The sequence below is a fragment of the Micropterus dolomieu genome, linkage group LG22, assembly GCF_021292245.1.
Source record: "Micropterus dolomieu isolate WLL.071019.BEF.003 ecotype Adirondacks linkage group LG22, ASM2129224v1, whole genome shotgun sequence".
NCBI classification, from domain to species: domain Eukaryota; kingdom Metazoa; phylum Chordata; class Actinopteri; order Centrarchiformes; family Centrarchidae; genus Micropterus; species Micropterus dolomieu.
The window spans coordinates 21,518,333-21,538,453 of NC_060171.1; the positions used below are offsets into that span (position 1 = coordinate 21,518,333).

At 42.4% G+C, this 20,121-nt stretch overlaps 4 protein-coding genes across 4 annotated transcripts in view; 2 read left to right on the top strand and 2 right to left on the bottom strand.

Moving 5' to 3' along the window:
- Positions 1-187: 187 nt before the first annotated feature.
- LOC123961616 (titin-like) lies at positions 188-8,764 on the top strand. Its single transcript, XM_046037120.1, has 4 exons — positions 188-307; positions 723-837; positions 1,731-7,997; positions 8,455-8,764. The coding sequence occupies exons 1-4, from the start codon at positions 287-289 to the stop codon at positions 8,487-8,489; spliced, it is 6,438 nt and encodes a 2,145-aa protein (XP_045893076.1). The 5' UTR covers positions 188-286; the 3' UTR covers positions 8,490-8,764.
- On the bottom strand, positions 1,652-14,242 carry LOC123961163 (RCC1 domain-containing protein 1-like). Its single transcript, XM_046036296.1, has 9 exons — positions 13,929-14,242; positions 13,577-13,786; positions 13,324-13,489; positions 13,105-13,226; positions 12,913-13,017; positions 12,219-12,389; positions 12,100-12,129; positions 11,611-11,932; positions 1,652-1,787 (listed from the first exon to the last, which is right to left on the bottom strand). The coding sequence occupies exons 1-8, from the start codon at positions 14,134-14,136 to the stop codon at positions 11,775-11,777; spliced, it is 1,170 nt and encodes a 389-aa protein (XP_045892252.1). The 5' UTR covers positions 14,137-14,242; the 3' UTR covers positions 1,652-1,787; positions 11,611-11,774.
- Positions 9,523-11,536, top strand: LOC123961166 (calcium and integrin-binding protein 1-like). The gene is made up of 7 exons (XM_046036298.1): positions 9,523-9,680; positions 10,118-10,152; positions 10,270-10,369; positions 10,654-10,807; positions 10,892-11,010; positions 11,134-11,222; positions 11,319-11,536. The coding sequence occupies exons 1-7, from the start codon at positions 9,630-9,632 to the stop codon at positions 11,338-11,340; spliced, it is 570 nt and encodes a 189-aa protein (XP_045892254.1). The 5' UTR covers positions 9,523-9,629; the 3' UTR covers positions 11,341-11,536.
- A 64-nt stretch (positions 14,243-14,306) lies between the features above and the next one.
- Positions 14,307-20,121, bottom strand: part of unc45a (unc-45 myosin chaperone A) — a 9,314-nt gene continuing 3,499 nt past the window's right edge. Inside the window, exons 6-19 of the mRNA XM_046036295.1 lie at positions 18,806-18,974; positions 18,496-18,666; positions 18,080-18,251; positions 17,635-17,935; positions 17,436-17,530; positions 17,139-17,280; positions 16,793-16,933; positions 16,557-16,684; positions 16,413-16,479; positions 16,189-16,302; positions 15,985-16,100; positions 15,506-15,623; positions 15,278-15,433; positions 14,307-15,196 (exon numbers count right to left, since the gene is read on the bottom strand). Of these exons, the coding sequence (XP_045892251.1) occupies positions 14,909-15,196; positions 15,278-15,433; positions 15,506-15,623; positions 15,985-16,100; positions 16,189-16,302; positions 16,413-16,479; positions 16,557-16,684; positions 16,793-16,933; positions 17,139-17,280; positions 17,436-17,530; positions 17,635-17,935; positions 18,080-18,251; positions 18,496-18,666; positions 18,806-18,974 (2,178 nt within the window). The 3' untranslated portion in view covers positions 14,307-14,908. The remainder of the gene's footprint in view (positions 15,197-15,277; positions 15,434-15,505; positions 15,624-15,984; positions 16,101-16,188; positions 16,303-16,412; positions 16,480-16,556; positions 16,685-16,792; positions 16,934-17,138; positions 17,281-17,435; positions 17,531-17,634; positions 17,936-18,079; positions 18,252-18,495; positions 18,667-18,805; positions 18,975-20,121) is intronic.

A 20,121-nucleotide genomic window follows, 5' to 3' on the forward strand; every position in this document is an offset into this window, starting at 1 on the left:
TAGTATGTGCGCAATATTTTACTGTTGAGCAACTTTCCAGTTTTTCCTAGCTGAGCCATGTAGGCTCAACTAACTTTGAAAGAATCAGTAGCTGGCCAATCAGGCATCATGGTTATTTTAGTCACTGCATGCTTTTGGAGATAAAGCAGGCAGTGATTGGCACAGCTGTGAAGTCTGCCACAGAGTTTTTGGACTCACCACAGTTGATGCATCTCGACCAGCCGATAAACTGAACTAGATGAACATTTAATTTCTCATATTTCAGTAAGGACTCGTAAGAGAAAGTATGGAAGCTAACAACAACGGAGTAAGTGCAGTTGTGTTTGTAAATGTAATACTTTGTAAGCAATAATATCTATCTATAAAAGTTGTTGATATACAGTGCAAAAAAAATTAGGGCACCAAATAATTATTTTTGATTAATGATTTTCATTTCTTGTGTTTCTTACTAAAGTGAAATGGTTTATGAGAGCTTTAAGAGTAATATAATAACAGAGCTGTGTTTGTTTGGTTGAACAGATGGCAGTCTGGTCAGCCATGCCTCTAGTTATTTTAAACACCATCAAGAGTTTCTATTCCCAATCACACTTCAAGATAACCTACAGGCAAAATCCTGTCATGATTGAATTTGTATAGCAATTTTAATATGGCCATACAGTTACAGACTACTTTGTGTCTTTAATTTCCTTTCCTCTGACCGTTTTGTACTATTTTTTTTGTAGACGGGAAAGAAAGCAGAGGATCAAGCCCACACTCTAAATATAAATAGGACACCAGATACGGATGCAGACCTCACAGCAAAGGATTCCCAGCCACCCTTCAAAGCCATTGTCCAAGGTATGCCATGCATTCAGCCTATCATTGTGTAGTGTAGATTGTGATTATTAATTCAATCCTTTTCAATTTAAATTAACACATGTAAAAGTTATAAAAATAAAAGATAATTCCTATAAACATACATGTATGGAAAAAATGGTAAAATACTCCAACGAAGGTTAAAATCAAGGGCAACTGGACTTGGTTGAATACTTGGTAAAATACTCATAATTAACAAAATAATCTCAATTAAAATATTGTTAACTGTGTGGAGCTTTCAGCTGCTCCTGATCGTTATTACTGTGAGATACTAGCTAGAAATACTCAGTCTAGTTATTATGTAGACCTTTGTGCTTGGAAACATTTGTTACATATACTGTTACCAAAGGTCTAGAATAAATTATGTGCTAAGATAGGCCTATATTAAATGTAGTTGTAAATGGGCATACATACACATTTATACTTTTCTGGTCTACCGACCACTCAACACACTTTTTACCCACAGGCCATCACTCTGATGAACAGCTGACTTCTGACTCACGGTGTCAAGAACCATTCCTGTACAATAACCCAGTAACTCTGTCTCTAATCAGCCACCTGTTTACTGGTTACTACTTATTATTTGTTATTTGTTATAACAGTCTCAAAACATTATTAATACATGTCCTATCTTTTCATGACTTCCTCAATATACACAATGTCATAATATGTTTTTTCCCCGAGAAGCCATATTTTCATAATACATAAATAACAACACATGTAAACCAAATTAAATAATCATCTTCAATGAGTCAGATTAAAAGACCTATAGATTGATTTTATTTATCAAGTACCATATAAATCTTGGGTCTGACTCTGCATAGTGATTCCATCTAATGTTATTCTTGTTTGATGCTTTTCTTTCCTCACACCAGGTCAGCCTGCCACTTCTGCGGAGAACGGAGAAAACAACCCTAGGGTCCAACCTGGCCCTGTAGCAGATAAGGAAAATGCTATTAAGCCAAAACTCCAGATCACTTTTAGCACATTTACTGTTAAGAATGGTGAAGATCTGAAAGTAGAGATCCCAGTGGTTGGGGACCCAGCACCAAAGATTGAATGGAGAAAAGATGGTCAGGCAGTCAAAGAGACATCGAGGCTAGAGGTTTTAAATACATCGTCATTAACAGTTCTTCATATCAGACATGCTGCCAGGGAGCACTCTGGTCAATACGCTATCATAGCAAGCAACAGTGCTGGAAAATATACAGGAGAAATCACTGTGGTTGTTCTTGAGAAGCCGGACCCACCCACCGGGCCTGTGAGGATTGATGAGGTCAGTTCTGACTATGTTACCATTTCCTGGGAGCCACCAGACTACACAGGAGGCTGTCAGCTAGACAACTACATAGTGGAGAAACGAGAAACTACAAGTACAGAATGGCAGACTGTGTCAGCAACGACAGTAAGAACCACAATCAAAGTCACCAAACTGAAGACAGGAAGTGAATACCAATTCAGAGTGTTTGCAGAAAATAGGTATGGAAAGAGTACTGCAATCACCTCTCCTATTGTAACTGCACAATATCCTTTTAGTGTGCCAATTGCTCCTGGCACTCCCTTTGCATCCACAGTGACAAAGTACAGCATGGTGGTTGAATGGGAGCCTCCAGCCAAAGATGGAGGCAGCCCTATCGTTGGCTATCACCTTGAACGCAAGGAAAAGAACAGCATTTTATGGACCAAGCTGAACAAACTTGTTATACCTGATGCCCGCTTCAAAACAAGTGGACTAGTGGAAGGCATTGAATATGAATTCCGAGTCTTTGCTGAGAATATTGCTGGACTCAGCCCATCTAGCAAGATCTCTGAATCATATGTGGCAAGAGACCCCTGTGATCCACCTGGTAAACCTGAAGCTGTTGTCATTACTAGAGAGAACATCACACTTCAGTGGGCAAAACCCAGGTTTGATGGTGGAAGCACCATTACGGGCTACGTTGTTGAAAAGAAGGAGCTCCCGGATGGCAGATGGATGAAGGCAAACTTCACCAATGTTATTGAGAATCAGTTCACACTCACAGGTCTGACCGGAGGCCAAACTTACGAGTTTAGAGTAACTGCTAAGAATGGTGCTGGTGTTTGGAGCACACCTTCAGAAAGTGTAACCATCATCGCTCAGGATGTTATTGAAGGACCCACAGCATTCATTGATCCTAAGTACAAGAGTACTACTGTTGTTCAGGCTGGTGAGACATTCGTTATTGATGCAGATTTCTTTGGGAAGCCCCTCCCAGAAGTAACATGGCTGAAGGATGGAAAAGAAATTGACAAAGCTACCCAGAGAATGGAGGTCAAAAACACCCTCACTCACACAACTCTGACAGTCAGGGACTGTATACGAGTGGATGGGGGACACTTTGTCTTGAGCCTCAGCAACATTGGCGGAACTACATCTATCCCAGTTCATGTGAAGGTCCTGGATAGACCTGGTCCTCCAGATGGACCTCTGAAGTTGAAAGTTGTCAGTGCAGAAAAATGTAATCTTCACTGGAACCCCCCTGTAAACGATGGCGGTGCCAGTGTTTCCCACTACATCATTGAAAAAAGAGAGACCAGTCGTGTTACATGGACTGGGGTTGATCCTCAAGTTGAAGCTGTCAGTTACAAAGTGACAAAGCTGGTACCAGGTAAAGAATACATATTCAGGATTGCTGCCGTGAATACATTTGGTGTTGGTGAATTTCTGGAATCAGATCCCTTCATTGCACAAAACCCTTTTACGACACCAAGTGCACCATCTACCCCTACAGTCAGCACTGTGACTGGTGACTCTATAGTGCTAACATGGGAAAGGCCTGAGACTGATGGAGGCTCAGAGATTGATGGCTACATCCTGGAGAAACGTGACAAAGAGGGTGTCAGGTGGACTAAATGCAACAAGAGAAGACTAAATGACTTGCGTTTCAGATGCACAGGTCTCGCTGAGGGACATTTCTATCAGTTTAGAGTATTGGCAGAGAATGCTGCCGGTGTGGGTGCACCCAGTGAGCCAAGTGAGTACATAAAAGTATGTGAAGCTACTTACCCACCTGGTCCTCCTACCAACCCCAAAGTGACAGATTATTCCAGCAGTACTATATCTCTGACCTGGTCAAAGCCCATTTATGATGGTGGAGCAGCCATCAGTGGATTTGCAGTTGAGATGAAAGAAGCAGCAGAAGATGAATGGATCACATGCACACCGAGCACAGGTGTAGAGGACACAAACTACACTGTAAAGAGACTGAGAGAAAATGCAGAGTACAATTTTCGTATATGTGCAATGAATGCCGCTGGAGTTGGAGAATATGTGGATCTACCTGGGTCTGTGGTAGCTGCTGAAAAACTAGAGGCACCTGAGATTGAGTTGGAGACTACCTTGAGAAAGATTGTCAGTGTTCGAGCCTGTTCCACATTACGTCTCTTTGTCACCATCAGAGGAAGGCCAGAGCCAGAGATTAAGTGGTCAAAGGAAGGTGGCACTCTCAGTGAGCGTGCTCAAATTGAAGTAACAAGCTCCTACACTGAGTTATTGATCGAGAATGTCAATAGAAATGACACAGGAAAATATGTGTTGACTGCTGAGAACTGCAGTGGCTCTAAATCAGCATTTATCAATGTCAGGGTATTGGATTCCCCCAGCGCACCAACAAACTTACAGGTAAAGGATGTAAAGAGAGACTCCGTGTCCATCTCCTGGGACGCACCTCTCATTGACGGTGGAGCAAAGATTTCACACTACATCGTAGAAAAGCGAGAGGAGGCTAGGAAGGCATTTTCAAGCATCTGTAGCAACTGTGTGAGAAACTCATACAAGATTGACAATCTCCAGGAAGGATGTTTCTATTATTTCCGTGTCCTTGCTGTGAATGATTTTGGGGCTGGACTGCCAGTAGAGACCACTGAGGCTGTTAAAGTGTCTGAAGCTCCACTGCCTCCTGGCAAAATCACTCTCAGTGATGTTACTTGCAATAATGCAAGACTCTCTTGGGAGAAGCCTGACCATGATGGAGGAAGCAAAATCACGTGTTATATTGTAGAAATGCAGATTAAGGGAGATGACACATGGACAATATGTTCAGAGAGTAAAGCACAGGAAGTGACTATTAATGGGCTGGAAAAAGGAAAGGAGTATTTCTTTAGAGTAAGTGCTTTGAATGAAAAGGGAAAAAGTGAACCAAAGTCTCTTTTCGCACCAGTTATAGTAAATGATAATAGGGCTGAGCCCATTATTAATTTGCTGTCCAACACATTCAGTGTGAGGGCAGGAAATGATTTAAAAATCGATGTTCCATTCAAGGGTGTACCACTGCCAACAGTGGCCTGGAAGAAAGATGGCAACTTGATAAAAGAGACGAGCAGGGTAAATGTACACACATCTGACACATCATCTCAGATTATTATCAAAGATGCAACCAGAATAGACTGTGGCAAGTATGAAATGACCCTGGTCAACTCAGTTGGAACGACAACTGCTGAAATCTTTGTTAATGTTTTTGAAAGACCTGGACCACCAAGTGACCTCAGTGTGGATGAAGTGAGTGCTGACTTTATGTCTTTGTCATGGCAGCCCCCACATTATACTGGCGGGTGTCAAATCAGTAATTATGTTGTTGAGAAGAGAGATACAGGCAGCACAGTATGGCAGACTGTGTCAGCTACAGTGGCTAGAACATCAATCAAAATTTCCCGCCTGACACAGGGCACTGAATACCAGTTTCGTATCGCTGCAGAGAATCGCTATGGCAAGAGCCACTTTGTTGAGTCTGATGCTGTTTTTGCCCAGTATCCCTTTAAGCCGCCTGGTCTGCCAACCAATCTCCGTGTTGTGAATGCCTCAAAGTCCATCATGGTGGTTGCATGGAGCAAGCCAGACAATGATGGTGGCAGCCCGATTATTGGTTATCATATTGAATGCAAAGATCAAAGCAGTATTTTGTGGACAAAGTTAAACAGAAGCCCAGTGACTGAGAACCAGTTCAAAGTAACAAGTGTTGAAGAAGGTCTGATATATGAGTTTCGGGTCTCTGCTGAGAATAGGGCTGGTATAGGACCATGCAGTAAGGCATCCGAGCCTGTAGCGGCAAGAGACCAGTGCGATCCCCCACGCAACCTCACAGTCACCAATATAACCAACAGCTCAGTTTCCCTCTCATGGGACAAACCAGAATATGATGGTGGGGCTAAAATAACTGGCTACATTGTTGAGCGTAAAGAGCTGCCAGATAGTTGCTGGCTAAAGTGCAACTTCACCAACTTACAGGACACCTTCTTGGAAGTGACTGGCCTCACAGAGGGTGAGGAGTATGATTTTCGTGTGATTGCAAAAAATGCAGCTGAGCTCTTTAGTGCCTCTTCTGAAACCACAGGACCAGTTACAGTGCAGCATGACGTGGAGCCACCCAAAATTATCTTGGAAGACAAATACAGACAGGTGTTGGTTGTCAAAGCAGGAGAGCTCCTAAGAATAGATGCTGACATCTCCGGTCGCCCCAACCCTACTGTGTTTTGGTTGAAGAATGGTAGAAATATTGGCACTAAGGGAAGGGTTGAGATAACTGCAACAAAGGTGCATACCTCTCTACTTATCCGAGAAAGTGTGAGGAAAGACTCTGGACAGTATACTCTGACCCTACAAAATACAGGGGGTACTACATCTAAGGCTATCACCTGCAAGGTCCTGGACAGGCCCGGTCCACCCGCTGGACCTCTGGAAGTGTCGGGATTATCAGCAGACAAATGCACCCTATCATGGGGACCCCCTCATGAGAATGGCGGTGCTGAAATCATGTACTATATTGTTGAGAAGTGTGAAACCAGCCGCGTAGCTTGGATCCTTGTGTACGGTGACATGATGGCAACTACTTGCAAAATAACCAAGCTGCTCAAAGGTAATGAATACCTTTTTAGGATAAGGGCAGTGAACAAGTATGGGGAAGGTGAGAATTTGGAAAGTGAGCCTATCAAGGCCATGGATCCCTTTAGTATCCCATCTGCTCCGATGGATGTTGAGGTCACAAGTGCAACAAGTGATGCTATGACTATCTGCTGGAAGAGACCTGTCACTGATGGCGGCAGTCGTATCAGCGGTTACATTATAGAGAAGAGGGAAAAGCAGGGTGTTCGCTGGGTTCGTGTCAATAAGAAACCAGTCTATGACCTACGTGTCAAAGCCTCCTGTCTGCACGAGGGATGCGAGTATGAATTTAGAGTTTTTGCTGAGAATGCTGCTGGGTTAAGTGAACCCAGTCTTCCATGCCCACTCACCCTGGCAGAGGATCCAAAGTTTCTACCTTGCCCTCCTGCCAAACCCACCATAATGGATTCATCCAGGTCCTCTATCACTCTGTCATGGAACAAGCCGCTGTTTGATGGTGGAGCAGCAGTCACTGGGTACAAAGTTGAATTCAGAAAGTCAACAGAAGAAGACTGGACTGTTGGTGTGTATAACACAGATAAAACTGAGTTTACAGTTACTGGACTCACTTCTGGGACAGAGTATGTGTTTATTGTGAGATCCATAAATAAGATTGGCATCAGCGAGCCCAGTCCTGAAACAGATCCTCAGGTGGCCATGGAGAGAGAGGAGGAGCCCAGGTTTGATGTTAGCACCGAGATGAGGAAGACCCTGCTTGTTAAAGATGGCAGCTCCTTCACTTTGACTGTGCCTTTCACAGGCAAACCTGTTCCTAGTGTGACATGGGATAAAGCAGATGTAGATCTGAGAGTCAGAGGACTGATCAACACCAGCAGCTCCGTCACCTCTATTACAGTGGAAGGGGCAACACGTGATGACTCTGGCAAATACACTGTGAAACTGCAAAATGTTGCTGGATCTGTCTCTTTGACACTGAAGGTGAGGGTTTTGGATTCACCTGGTCCACCAACTCATGTAGCAGTTAAAGATGTGACCAAGAACTCTGCCACTGTTTCCTGGGACATCCCAGAGAATGAGGGAGGAGCCCCTGTCAACAACTACCTTGTAGATATACGGGACATCAGCAGAAAAGGGTGGACAAGACTCACGGATAAATGTCGCCGACTGTCCTACAAGGTGTCTGACCTGGAGGAGGGAGGAATCTACTTTTTCAGAGTCACCGCCGAAAATGAGTATGGGATCGGTGTTCCAGCTGAGACCAAGGAGGGAACAAAAATGACAGGTACAATCTGTTAAGAATAAACACTTTAAAAGTTGTTATATTTAGTAGGAATTAAATTACTTCTGTGATGAGATTAGTGGCCAAGTAGGATGTAAAAGAAATGTAGGGAATGGTTACATATAAACTACAAACAAAAAGCGAGGAAATTTGTGTTTGGTAGACTATTTCTTTGTTGTAACAATGCTTGTTGGCAATAAATCATATCACCGGGAAGCCTGTTTATTTTCCTTTTAAATGGTGCCACATTTGTAAGGAACATGCATTTGTGGAACGAGCAGCAGAGTCGAGTATGTGGGTTGCGCTCATGAAAAATATGCCAAATCTTCTCTGACAATGCGAAACAGCTCTACCAAACACAAATCTCCTTAGCACTTAAGACTTCCTACCCGTTTCACTCATTATTCTGGGTCCTGCATTGAGAGTAATTCAGTGTTTTATATTTGTTTTTAAATTTCAGATACAACAGACTGGGAGACAAATCCAGGAGCTTAGGTCGTCTCCCTCTCAAGCGTTGAACTGATCATTTCCTGATCTTTCTGTGAAGATCCTCCTCTATTTCTCATCTTCATTCAGTGTTGTTCAGAAAAATCAGTTAGCGAATGTAAATTGATACTTTGCCTGAAGCTGCGGTTTTGTAGATTTATGATTACGTTTCTTTTCTAAATGTTTGTGTACTAGTATGCCTTATTAACAGATTTTGTTTATAGAAGAAAATGCATTGATGCACTGATTTTAGTTCAGAAATAATAACTAAAAAATGGTGCTGTTTGTTGTAAATTAACAATAAAATGAAGATTATTTACAGATTATTTACAGTTATTTGAGCTTTACTTTATTATGGAAAGTTGTAAACTTCCACCACTAGATGGCATGAGACAAGATTAATGATCAGTTTAAACAAAACAAACAGCAAATATGGAAAGATACAGTTTTGTACTATAAAATGACTTCATTTGAGTATTTCCGTTTTGTATATTATATTTTATACACTACAATAGTAAGTGACATTAATACTGTGACTTTAGAGTTCTTTGCACACCACCTGGCCCTCCTGCAAATAGGGTTATATTTTACTTTTTTACAGCTTACTGCCAATTATGGGCTAAACTTAGCCTAAAACTATTAGTAACATGGAATATATTTTGCTGGAACCTTTTTATATTGTGGTACACTGAAGTAGTTAAACGATGGGATGGTGGGCACTTTTGGTAGGCCTACTACATGTATACTGTGATTCAACGTCACCAGTTTGATTCCATCCAGGACCCTTTGCAGTTGCACAATATTCAGCCGCTTTCTCCCCTCTTGTTTCCTGTCACCTCTCAACTATTTGTTACAAAGGCAACAAATTGCCCCCACCAAGACGGACAAGCAACGTGGAAGCAAAATGTTTACTGTGTCAAATGGTCAAAATAAATACACAGGTTTGCCACCTGTTGGTTGTTGCCCTTTGGTAACGATAGGAGATTGTTTGTACGTACGTCAGTATGGAAACAGTTACGTGGCTAAATACAGGAAAGGGAATCCAATTACCAGCCATATACCGGAAGTAAGCGCTGCAAAACTCACTACTTGTCTAGTAGTTCGGTGTTTACAACAACAAAAGTACAATTTCGAGTCGATAGTTTCAAGATGGGTACTACGGCAAGTCAACTTGGGAAGGATTTGCTCTCAGAATATCAAGTAAGTGCCCAAAAGCAAAGTATCCGAAAGCAAAATGATATAGTTAACCGAGTGGCTGAAGTTGAGAACAGTAACGTTAGTTGTTACGCCCGTTATAACCACGGGCAACGTCGTGGCTATTTTAACGCTTTAATGCAAATGTTTTCATTTGGGTCTTGTCATCAGAAGTACAGTGTGATTTACTTGTGGTGTGTAGTTGTAGTTTCTCCTATAGTGACGTTAAACATAATAATGGCAATTTATAGAACTAATGTTACCGCTTGTGATCACGCGTATTAAGACAGTGAAAGCTAATGTTGCTAATCTCACTTAACAGTTAGTCAAACCATGAATGTATAATAGGAAGTCAGACTTATAAAACTAACACTAACGTGGTGAAGTTACAGTTTCATTTTAATCTAATTTTACCATTCTAATATACTTTCTTTTACTTTTAGGAGCTGACATTCTTGACAAAACAAGAAATTCTCCTGTAAGTGATCAGCTGCGTGCCAGATTAACGTTACTATCTTTTTAAAAAAAAGCATTTTAATCGATCTAGCAGCACATACTGCGATCCGTCTTTAAGCTATTTTTGTTGTTTTTTAAGTGCTCACAAGAGATTCGCTGAACTGCTCACGAAAGATGAGAAAGGCCTTCCAAATGCCAGAGTACCGATGGAGAGGATTCTAACTCTGCCAGAGCTAAAGGTGAAAAGCTATATTACAGTAAAACAGAGATGTGGTGTTATGTGGACTGCTCACTGGTCGGTCTCATCGTACACCTGGGATCGTCCTGTGCTTTGTGTGTTGCGGAGGGAGCGCCTCAAGTACTGATAAACTGTTCTGACCCATGTTTTTATTAATTTTATCTTTTTTTTTTTTTTAATCTCCCTGTTGCTTTTATGTTTTATGTAAAGCACTTTGAATTACCTTGTTGTTGAAATGTGTTATACTAATAAACTTGCCTTGCCACGTACTTGCTCCTGTCTCAGTCCAACCCATTCAGTAAAAGAATCTGCCATGTGTTCTCAACATCGGAACACAAAGATGGGAGCCTCACATTTGAGGACTTTCTGGACCTCTTGAGTGCCTTCAGCGACTCTGCTGCTCTGGAAATCAAATCCCACTATGCATTCCGTATATTTGGTAAATAAGATGATAGAAATCAGCTGGTTTTAATAATACATGTAAGGCTCTCAATCAGTGGATTAAGCATGTTAATGTTTTCAGACTTTGATGACGATGGGACTCTTGATGTTGTTGATCTGGAGAAGCTGGTTAACTGCCTGACCGGTGAGACAGATGACACGAGACTAACACCCGACGAAATGAGACAGCTCATCAGCAATGTGAGTTCACTGAGGCTCTGACGATGTAGAAACACTTGATGGTGAAAACAGCTTGACCGTTCGCAGGTTGGTACACTTATGCGTCAGGGGGCTTTACATTTGTTTCCATGGCATGTTTTGTAGATTCTCGAAGAGTCGGACATTGACAAGGATGGAACTGTGAACCTCTCGGAGTTCCAGCATGTCATTTCAAGGTCGCCAGATTTTGTCAGGTGAGTGATAATCGCAGTTATCAATGATATGTACTTTAATCACCAGCATTTTGTTCACTTTAACTAATTAGTTCTGTTAAATTGATTTCTCCACAGTTCTTTCAAGATTGTGCTGTGAAGACCTGTGGTGGGCTGTGGAAATGCATCCCCCTTTAACTCTCATATGGTGTTTAATTTTCAATTAGAACAATTTTAGGGATTTGCCTTAAATTATATTTACCTGTGGATTTTACTACATTAACTGTTTTATGTATTGTTTGTGTAATATAAAGCCTGTGATTTTTTTTTAAAATTAAAAATATTTCCACAAACTACTCATTTACATTTTTATACAGACAAATGAAAAAAAGAAAGTAACATTTGTGTATATATATGTATTGTATGTGACCTGTGATGGACTGGCGACCTGTCCAGGGTGTACCCCGCCTTTCGCCCAAAGTCAGCTGGGATTGGTTCCAGCCCCCCACGACCTTCTACGCAGGATAAGCAGTTGACGATGGATGGATGGATGTATTGTATGTTGTCCGAAGTCCAGTGTTCCTATTTATATTTTTAAGACCGAGCTACTTCCTCCTTGACGACAGCAGCAAAAGTGTTCCATGCCCCGCACACAACATCAACCACACGCATCTGCTGCTCCCTGAAGAACTCCACAAGCTGGGGCTCATCTGAACTCATTAAAGTCTGGTGTCCAAGTTGGCCGTAGTCACCTGAAATGGTAATAGAAGGAAAGATGGAGTTCAACATATACCTGAAATGTGATCTAAGATTGCTGATTAATTAACTGGTACTGGGAACATGCTACAAAAGATGCAACACATTTTCAACAGATGAAAAATCTGTTTAGGTGTCAGTTTATCTCCAAATTCAAACTTACCCCAGCCCCAAGTGTAGAGGTCACCTGTGGCTGAAATTAGAAATTATGAGATATAGGTGACATTGGCTTGCCAAATAATTTGCATCAATATAGACCCACTGTCATGTGAGGTTTCTTACTCGTTACTGCAGCTGTGTGGCGGCAGCCACAGCTGACTGTGCTGATCTCACATGATGGAGTGATATCCAGCAGAGCCGGGAATGCTTGGATTGATATGAATACATCTTCATGTTTCTCTCCCTCTTGTGGCTCTTCATGGGGAGATGTGCTGGCATCTTTGCATGGTGCTCCTGTTCAATGTAGTTAATGTTGCAGTTTTTACGATTTACTACAACATAAGTAACTAAGCGACTACTATCAGCATCATACCTTGCAACATATGAAATAAGTTAAGGGGGTGGTTCTTCAGTGAACATACATTTACACCATACACTTAAAAGGTTTGTGAATATGCAAATATTTTGAGCTCACCTAGTAAGTACAATAAAGCTTGATGGAATACATTTGGAAAAACCTGACAATGATGTCTCTTTTCAGATATAATGACAGTGGATCCACAGGCCTAATGGTGAAACAGTTTTTTCCCCTCATTGTTCACTTGGCAAGAATCCTTTATAGATGCTGTAGAAAATGTCCATACTGAAGCATGGAGTATGGTAACTGTCATATATGCCACACAGAAAACAAAGCAGCTTTGAGTGATGTACTGGGGTACATTAAGATCTCAGCTAATTTCAAAGTATTTGGATTGATAGATACAAAATATGAGTTTGTCCTTTTTACTGTATATGTTAAATAGGCAAACAGATATACCTGCTTGTTGGCTACTTTGCTGCTGCAGTGCTTTCCTCAGACCTCGTGAGGGAAGTCCGAGCTGGCCACTTTCATTCCAGCCCCACACATAAAGGTCACCCCCATCTGGAGAAAAGGTCATTTGAGGTCATTTGATTTCTCAAGTAGAGGGCATAACTTTTTTTCACTGCCAACACTTTGTATGCCACTTACCACTAATGCAGACAGAATGCCAACCTCCTGTAGCTACATGGCTCATGGGCATTCCCCAGAGTGCCTCCACTGCCCTGGGCTCCTCCTCAGAGGTAAGGTCTCCGTGCCCCAACTGACCATGGCTGTCGAATTAAAATGCACAAAATCTAAAGATGTGCTTGATGTTGTTATTGCAAAGATTCCCAATAAAGACATGCAACATGCGAGTATGAGGTATACCTGCCCAGTCCCCAGGTGTACACAGCTCCAGAGGCACTGAGAAGGATGGCATGCTCTGCACTCAGTGCCAGACTCTTGGCTTTCAGGTGTGGCGATAAGGAGCGGTAGAAGGGAGGTTTCGTGGCTATGTAACCCCCAGGGACCAATGGGAGATTCATAGGGGGTCCTGGGAAAGCAGCAGTAAGTTTCCTGTTCAGCCAATTATCACAACCTACTTCTAGTAGCTGTCAAAGGAGATTTGGATATACATTACCAGAGCTTTCTGTTTTTACTTCCATGCTCCATGATGCACTCTTCTCTTTCGTCTGCAGATCCCAGGACTCAATTCTGTCCGGGAAAGCGAGGGTCAGGTACAACTCACTGATGTAGGCATCTTTACAGCCACGGCTCTCTTTCATAGAAATACCACAGGACTCATTGGAGATGAGTGCCCCGAAACCAGCTAGGCACACACAGCTGTCACCTGCATTAACAGAGAGCAAGATGAATGCGGGAGTTAATACCTAAGTATTGTGATATTATACACTGTTATATTACATGTCATAAGAGTGTCCAACCAGAGCTGTTAACGCTGCTTGCTTTATCTCTGGTGCAGTTTATTTTACCATCTAAATGCAAAGATGCTCTTCGACTCCAACTTGCTCTAATTTGACCATCAGTCTTCAAGCGGCAGCCGCGTCTGTCCGCATGGCTAGCTAACGTTAGCTCTGTCGGGCTAATCACTTTGACAGCGTCGCTACACTGTCCTTTAATTAATTTCTCATGGACACATATCTGTCCAAATGCGTTGAAGCCAAACCCGAACCACCGCATTGGAAGCGCTTTAACTCAGTTTGCTGTCTCATGGAAACGCCGCTCAGCCGTGCAACGCAGTTGCCCGCAGTTACAACACGGTTAAGTTTGGTACCGTAGTTGCGCATGCGCTCCTGTCTTTCTGCAAGGACTCGACAGCGAACATAGTGAATTCTGTAAGGACGTGACAATATCATTTGGATAAGTTTTATTTTTCTGCCTGTTCAGTCAAAAATCCACCAACCATGCAATTAAGACACTAGTTTTGATAATAAACATTAAAAACAAAAAGCAAAGAAGGAACGTGTGAATGTAAGGTTTGCATTTTGACACATGATGCGTTTAGGGTAAAATATTACAAAGAATGAATACAGTAGTGTATAAATGTATTTTGTGGAATAATGACAAATGAAAACGGTTGGGAAATACCAAGGAATTGTAAGCTTTAGTAAAGAATGTATAGAGTAGCCTTATTTGTCTCCAAGTGGAACATACACTATTGGTACAGTATAATTAGGATAAATACAATCAGTGGGAAAGCAATGTGAAACAGCAACAAAAGCTCATTTGTCACAAAACACATCTGAGAGTATCTGCTGGTTTTCATATAATCCCTTTCTTCATTAATTTATATTGCTTTTCACAGGTTTTGGTTAAGACACATGAGCATTTCAGTATTCGCTTTTACCATTCAAACCAAAACTGATTTTCTGCTAAAGTGAAATGATTTCACTGGTCCCACATAATACTCAAACACAGCCAGAAGGCACATCCACAAGCTGCAGTGGCGTATTCAGGGTTCAGTTCCTTTGCCCCTTTCCTTCCCATCCCTGGTCCTGATGATGTCGTACTCCACGGCCTTGTCCAGACAGTTCTGAGCTATCTTAGAAACAGCTTCCGGTATGCCCTCTCCTCCCTTTGCCAAGACAGAAAGAATCTCCAGAACTTCACTCTCCATGAGCATCTCAGCCAGACTCTTCTCCGCCTGCATCATGTTTAGAACTATGACTACTCCACGATGACGCAGGTCGGATATTTCAGCGAGCAACAGCGCTTGTACAATCTCTAGCCAGTGGGTCGTCTGAGAAGAGAGCAAAAATTAATCTTTTTAGTATGCGACAGTGCCGAGTTGATGGATGTGTGGGGACAGCGAACTGCTTACTGTTCCAGGGATGCGGGCGCAGAGCTCTGGCTGCTCAGCGGTCAGCATGGCCAGAGTTCCCGCAGCAGCTTTTCTCAGCCTCTCGTCGTCCTCTCCGCTGTAGAGCACAAGCAGCTTCAGGCGATCGTTCCCTGTGGCCAGGTACAGCTTCTGCACCTGAGGACACACCCGATGCTTTTACTTTTCAGCATATTTGTGCCATACAACATTTATGAATGCGTGTCTTACCTCTGTGCTTAAAACCAAATTACACATGCACTCTGTGGCAGAAGCTCGGACCAGGTCGTGCTCCTCAAACATATAGCCTTCAATTTTTGGGACTGCCTTCTCTTTTATGATCTTTTGTCTGTGAAACATATACACATAGAATGAACGATACATTCTGAAAGGAAGTGAAAACTTGAGACTTGATGTGCATTTTGCTTATCAGTTGAGACTTGGGATTGCCCCCAAAAGTCCTGGTAAGAATATTTACACAGCTTTTTAAATTTTTAGGATCCTGCCGGTTAGGGTTATTTAAATCAAGTGTCATAAAAATGACACATCTGTGACTACATTTATGAAATTCTTTCTTTGAGGAAAGTACATTTGTCAGATGTACACAAGGAAAAACTAAAGAAATACTGAGGTCTGGTTTCTGTAAACAAGACTGAGTATTTTGAACATGTATTTTTATTCTTAGGAGAGACTTCCCCCTAGTGGCCAACCTGAGTCGATCACTGATGCCAGCCAGGTTGGTGAGAGCCATGAGCGCCTCGAAGTTCTGCAGGAGGGTGCATTCAAGATTCAGAAGACTGACAAGGGGACGCACCACCTCATAGATCTGACAACAAAAAGTGAGACATGGTTCAGTAGGATTTCTTTAGGGTTTTTTTGTGCCAAAGATGATTTTTACAGCGTGCTATTCTCACCCTTTCTCCTGGGAAGGCAATCACTGGATTAGATGTGATGGTTATTTTTGCCAATGCTTGTGCTGCTTTGATTTTACCGACATCTGTGTTGTCCGATGCCAGTGGGATCAAAGCCTGTGGTGGAAAACAGTTCACATAAAATCATGTAAACCTCCTAAAGCAAGGTGTTTAGATGGGTGTTCAGTGTGTAGACTAAACTTAGAATATTTATCAGTGAGCTGTACCTTTCCTCCACCCTGTGCCACCACTGTGCCTCTGTCTTCCTGTCGTTCCACCAAAGCCAAGAACACCCTGCCGTGAGAAATGGCATTAATAGAAAGTCTATAGAGAGAACAGTGAGTGGAAATGACTTACTGCCATTTTCCTACCTGGCGATACACTCCCTACAAGCCTCAGTGAGGGCAGGACTCTCCTGTTTGACCATACACACCAACGCAGACACCACACCAGCCTCCAGCAGCTTCACTAGTCTTTTCTCGACATAGGAAGGTGCATCCTGACACATAACAAGACAGGTTCATGTAAAACCGCCAATATTTAAAGTACTAAAAGGAATATTGTGTGATGTTTTCTCTATATGAAAAAAGGACAATTTAAATGGTACCTTGGGGTGCTCCTCAGGCACATGCTGTTTTGCATACTTTGCCAGCTCCACCATCTGTGGGTCTGGCTTCTCCACATCATAGCTGTTGGTGCAATTCACTAATGTGGAGCCCACAGCAAACAGCACCGTCTTATCCTCAGACTGCAGGAACAAAGAAAAACACAGGTTGTCAAAACTATCCCAGTCAACACTATAAAAACATTTGTGTGTTTTCAAATACCAAAGAAAAATAAATATCAGAACAACCACTAAGAAGCTCTTGTGCGAGGAATCTTGACTTTATAATTGCCCTGTATTGTCTACTACTAAAAGTACTAAAACCTACAATTACAATCAGCAATCAAACCTTTGCTAGTTCAAACATAGCCAGGAGAGCCTTCTTGTCTTCTACTAAGTCCTCCTTCACATCAGCATCAAAGGTGAGGTAGGCCAGGCCTTCCACAGACCACCGGCGGGAGGTTGCGGGCAGAGACTCATTACACAGCCACCTAAAAGAGAAAAAGATACAGCTTGCTTCTTATTTCAAATCCAAGAAACCACTCATTATCTGTTGTTAATCAGGTTATGTAACAGTGAGGATCAGGCATGACACATTTCTCTTAATCTATACCCAGGTTCAATATTCAACACGGGGCAAACTTACTTCCTGCACTGCTTGGCGAGCTTTAGCGTGGATCCCTCTGCAAACTGTTTCATGCTGAAATCTGTCCCCCCCGCTGATCCAAGCTTGCACAAACCCTGTGTAACAACCATCAGAATCCAAAGTTAATTTATCTTTATTTAGACGTGTTCTCTTCTCCAACTGTCTGAAATTAATATACTTGCTTTGATGCAGCACTCACCACCAGGGCTCTCACACGTATCCTGTCATTCTTGCTCTTCTTGTAGAGGTCCTTCAGAAGTGCCACGCCGTTGGCTGTGATGAACGAGGCTCTCTTGGCCTTGCCTGCAGCATGGATAAGAGCCTCCACAGCTATCTGCTGGTGAGTGACATCTTCGGAGGCACACAGAGAGATCACTGCATCAATCATTCCTGACATCTCCAGAGTTCTGTTACCCACGTCGCTCGGTCCTTGGAGGAGTACCGATACTGTCTGGATGGCTCGCAGTTTGGCGTCTAGGTCAGTTCGGCTAAAGTGTTGCCTACCCAGAAAAATGAAAAGAATGAAAGAATGCCCCTTTTTTATAGCCTGTAGTAAGTTTTTTTTTTTTTCCATGTTCATATTTTATTGCAGTATTAAGCAGCTCAAGGGGAATTACTAACACACATTTCAGTGGTCAACTCACTGTACATATTCTTCACAAAGTTTGTTGAAGTTCTCCCTCTCTTTGTCACCATTTAAGTCATCGTAAAGTTTGTTAAGCAAGACTGAGCAGCTCATGTGGGAGTTGTCGGTAAGAGGTGGTCCTCCTGAGAGCTCAGGGACTGTTCCGGCCACCTCCAGGATTTTCTTCAGTCCTGCAGGAATACAAGGAGTTCATTAATGTGGCTGCAGCAATGCCAGATAAAACTGGTGACAGAATGTTTGAAGCTGAGGCCATTGGCAAATTTCATTTGACATTTGGAAACAAACACTTTCTTCTCCTTCCCATGGTGGCGCAACTACACAAAAAAATTTAAATGGTTTGGCATAAGTCTTTTTGTATCTATCATAGCAAATGAATTCAAAAGATTTTACATTATATGCAGGTGTGTTTCATACCCTGGTCTATAACCCACAACGTGAGAGAGTTATCTGGGTTTTTTAAGGACTTGCGAGGAACTTGTTTGACCAGGAGGTTGATGGCGCTGTCTCTACCCGGCCCCGACACATTAGATGCTGGCATCATTTCCAAGAGGTGGCGTAACATTGAGCGTAGCTCCTTAGAGGGTTCTGTGTCAAAGTCATACAGTCATTTACCGTTGAAAGCACATGACATAAAGGTGATGCACACACAGAAAGGCATTTGTTATAGGTCAACTTTCATGTGTAGCCAAATGCAAATATAAACATGATCAGAGCCCAGACTCACCAGGAAGTATGGCTTCATCTTTCCCTCTGATCTCTCTTTTCATGCCCTCCGTCAGAGCCTCAAACATCACCTGCAGCAGGTGGCAGGCAGCCAGAGACACAGTGGCAGCTCCTGATCCCATTACTGCACACAGCTGCTCCATTCCCAGCTCATTCACTATAGCCATAGCCTGGGAATAAAGTGGATGTCAGTAATAAAAAGCAGCAAAGCAATTGATAAGAGTTATTGGCATGGTGAATTCTGTCTCCTGGCAGACATAGCTATAGATATACAGACGTGCTCAAATTTGTTGGTACCCCTCCACAAAAAACGAAGAATGCACAATTTTCTCTGAAATAACTTGAAACTGACAAAAGTAATTGGCATCCACCATTGTTTATTCCACATTTAATAGAAATCAGACTTTTCTTTTGATTGTTTATTCAACATAATATTGTAAATAATAAAACAAATGAAAATGGCATGGACAAAAATGATGGGACCGCTAACCTAATATTTTGTTGCACAACCTTTAGAGGCAATCACTGCAATCAAACGTTTTCTGTAGCTCTCAATGACACCTCTGCACCTGTTAACAGGTAGTTTGGCCCACTCTTCCTGAGCAAACTGCTTCAGCTGTCTCAGGTTTGATGGGTGCCTTCTCCAGACTGCAAGTTTCAGCTCTTTCCATAGATGTTCGATAGGATTCAGATCAGGACTCATAGAAGGCCACTTCAGAATAGTCCAACGTTTTGTTCTTATCCATTCTTGGGTGCTTTTAGCTGTGTGTTTTGGGTCATTATCCTGTTGGAGGACCCATGACCTGCGACTGAGACAGAGCTTTCTGACACTGGGCAGTACGTTTCGCTCCAGAATGTCTTGATAGTCTTGAGATTTCATTGTGCCCTGCACAGATTCAAGGCACCCTGTGCCAGGCGCAGCAAAGCAGCCCCAAAACATAACCGAGCCTCCTCCATGTTTCACTGTAGGTATGGTGTTCTTTTCTTTGAAAGCTTCATTTTTTCGTCTGTGAACATAGAGCTGATGTGACTTGCCAAAAAGGTCCAGTTTTGACTCATCTGTCCAAAGGACATTCTCCCAGAAGGATTGTGGCTTGCCAATATGCATTTTAGCAAATTCCAGTCTGGCTTTTTTATGTTTTTCTTTCAGAAGTGGAGTCCTCCTGGGTCTTCTTCCATGGAGCCCACTTTCGCTCAAAAAGCGACGGATGGTGCGATCAGAAACTGACGTACCTTCACCTTGGAGTTCAGCTTGTATCTCTTTGGCAGTTATCCTTGGTTCTTTTTCTACCATTCGCACTATCCTTCTGTTCAATC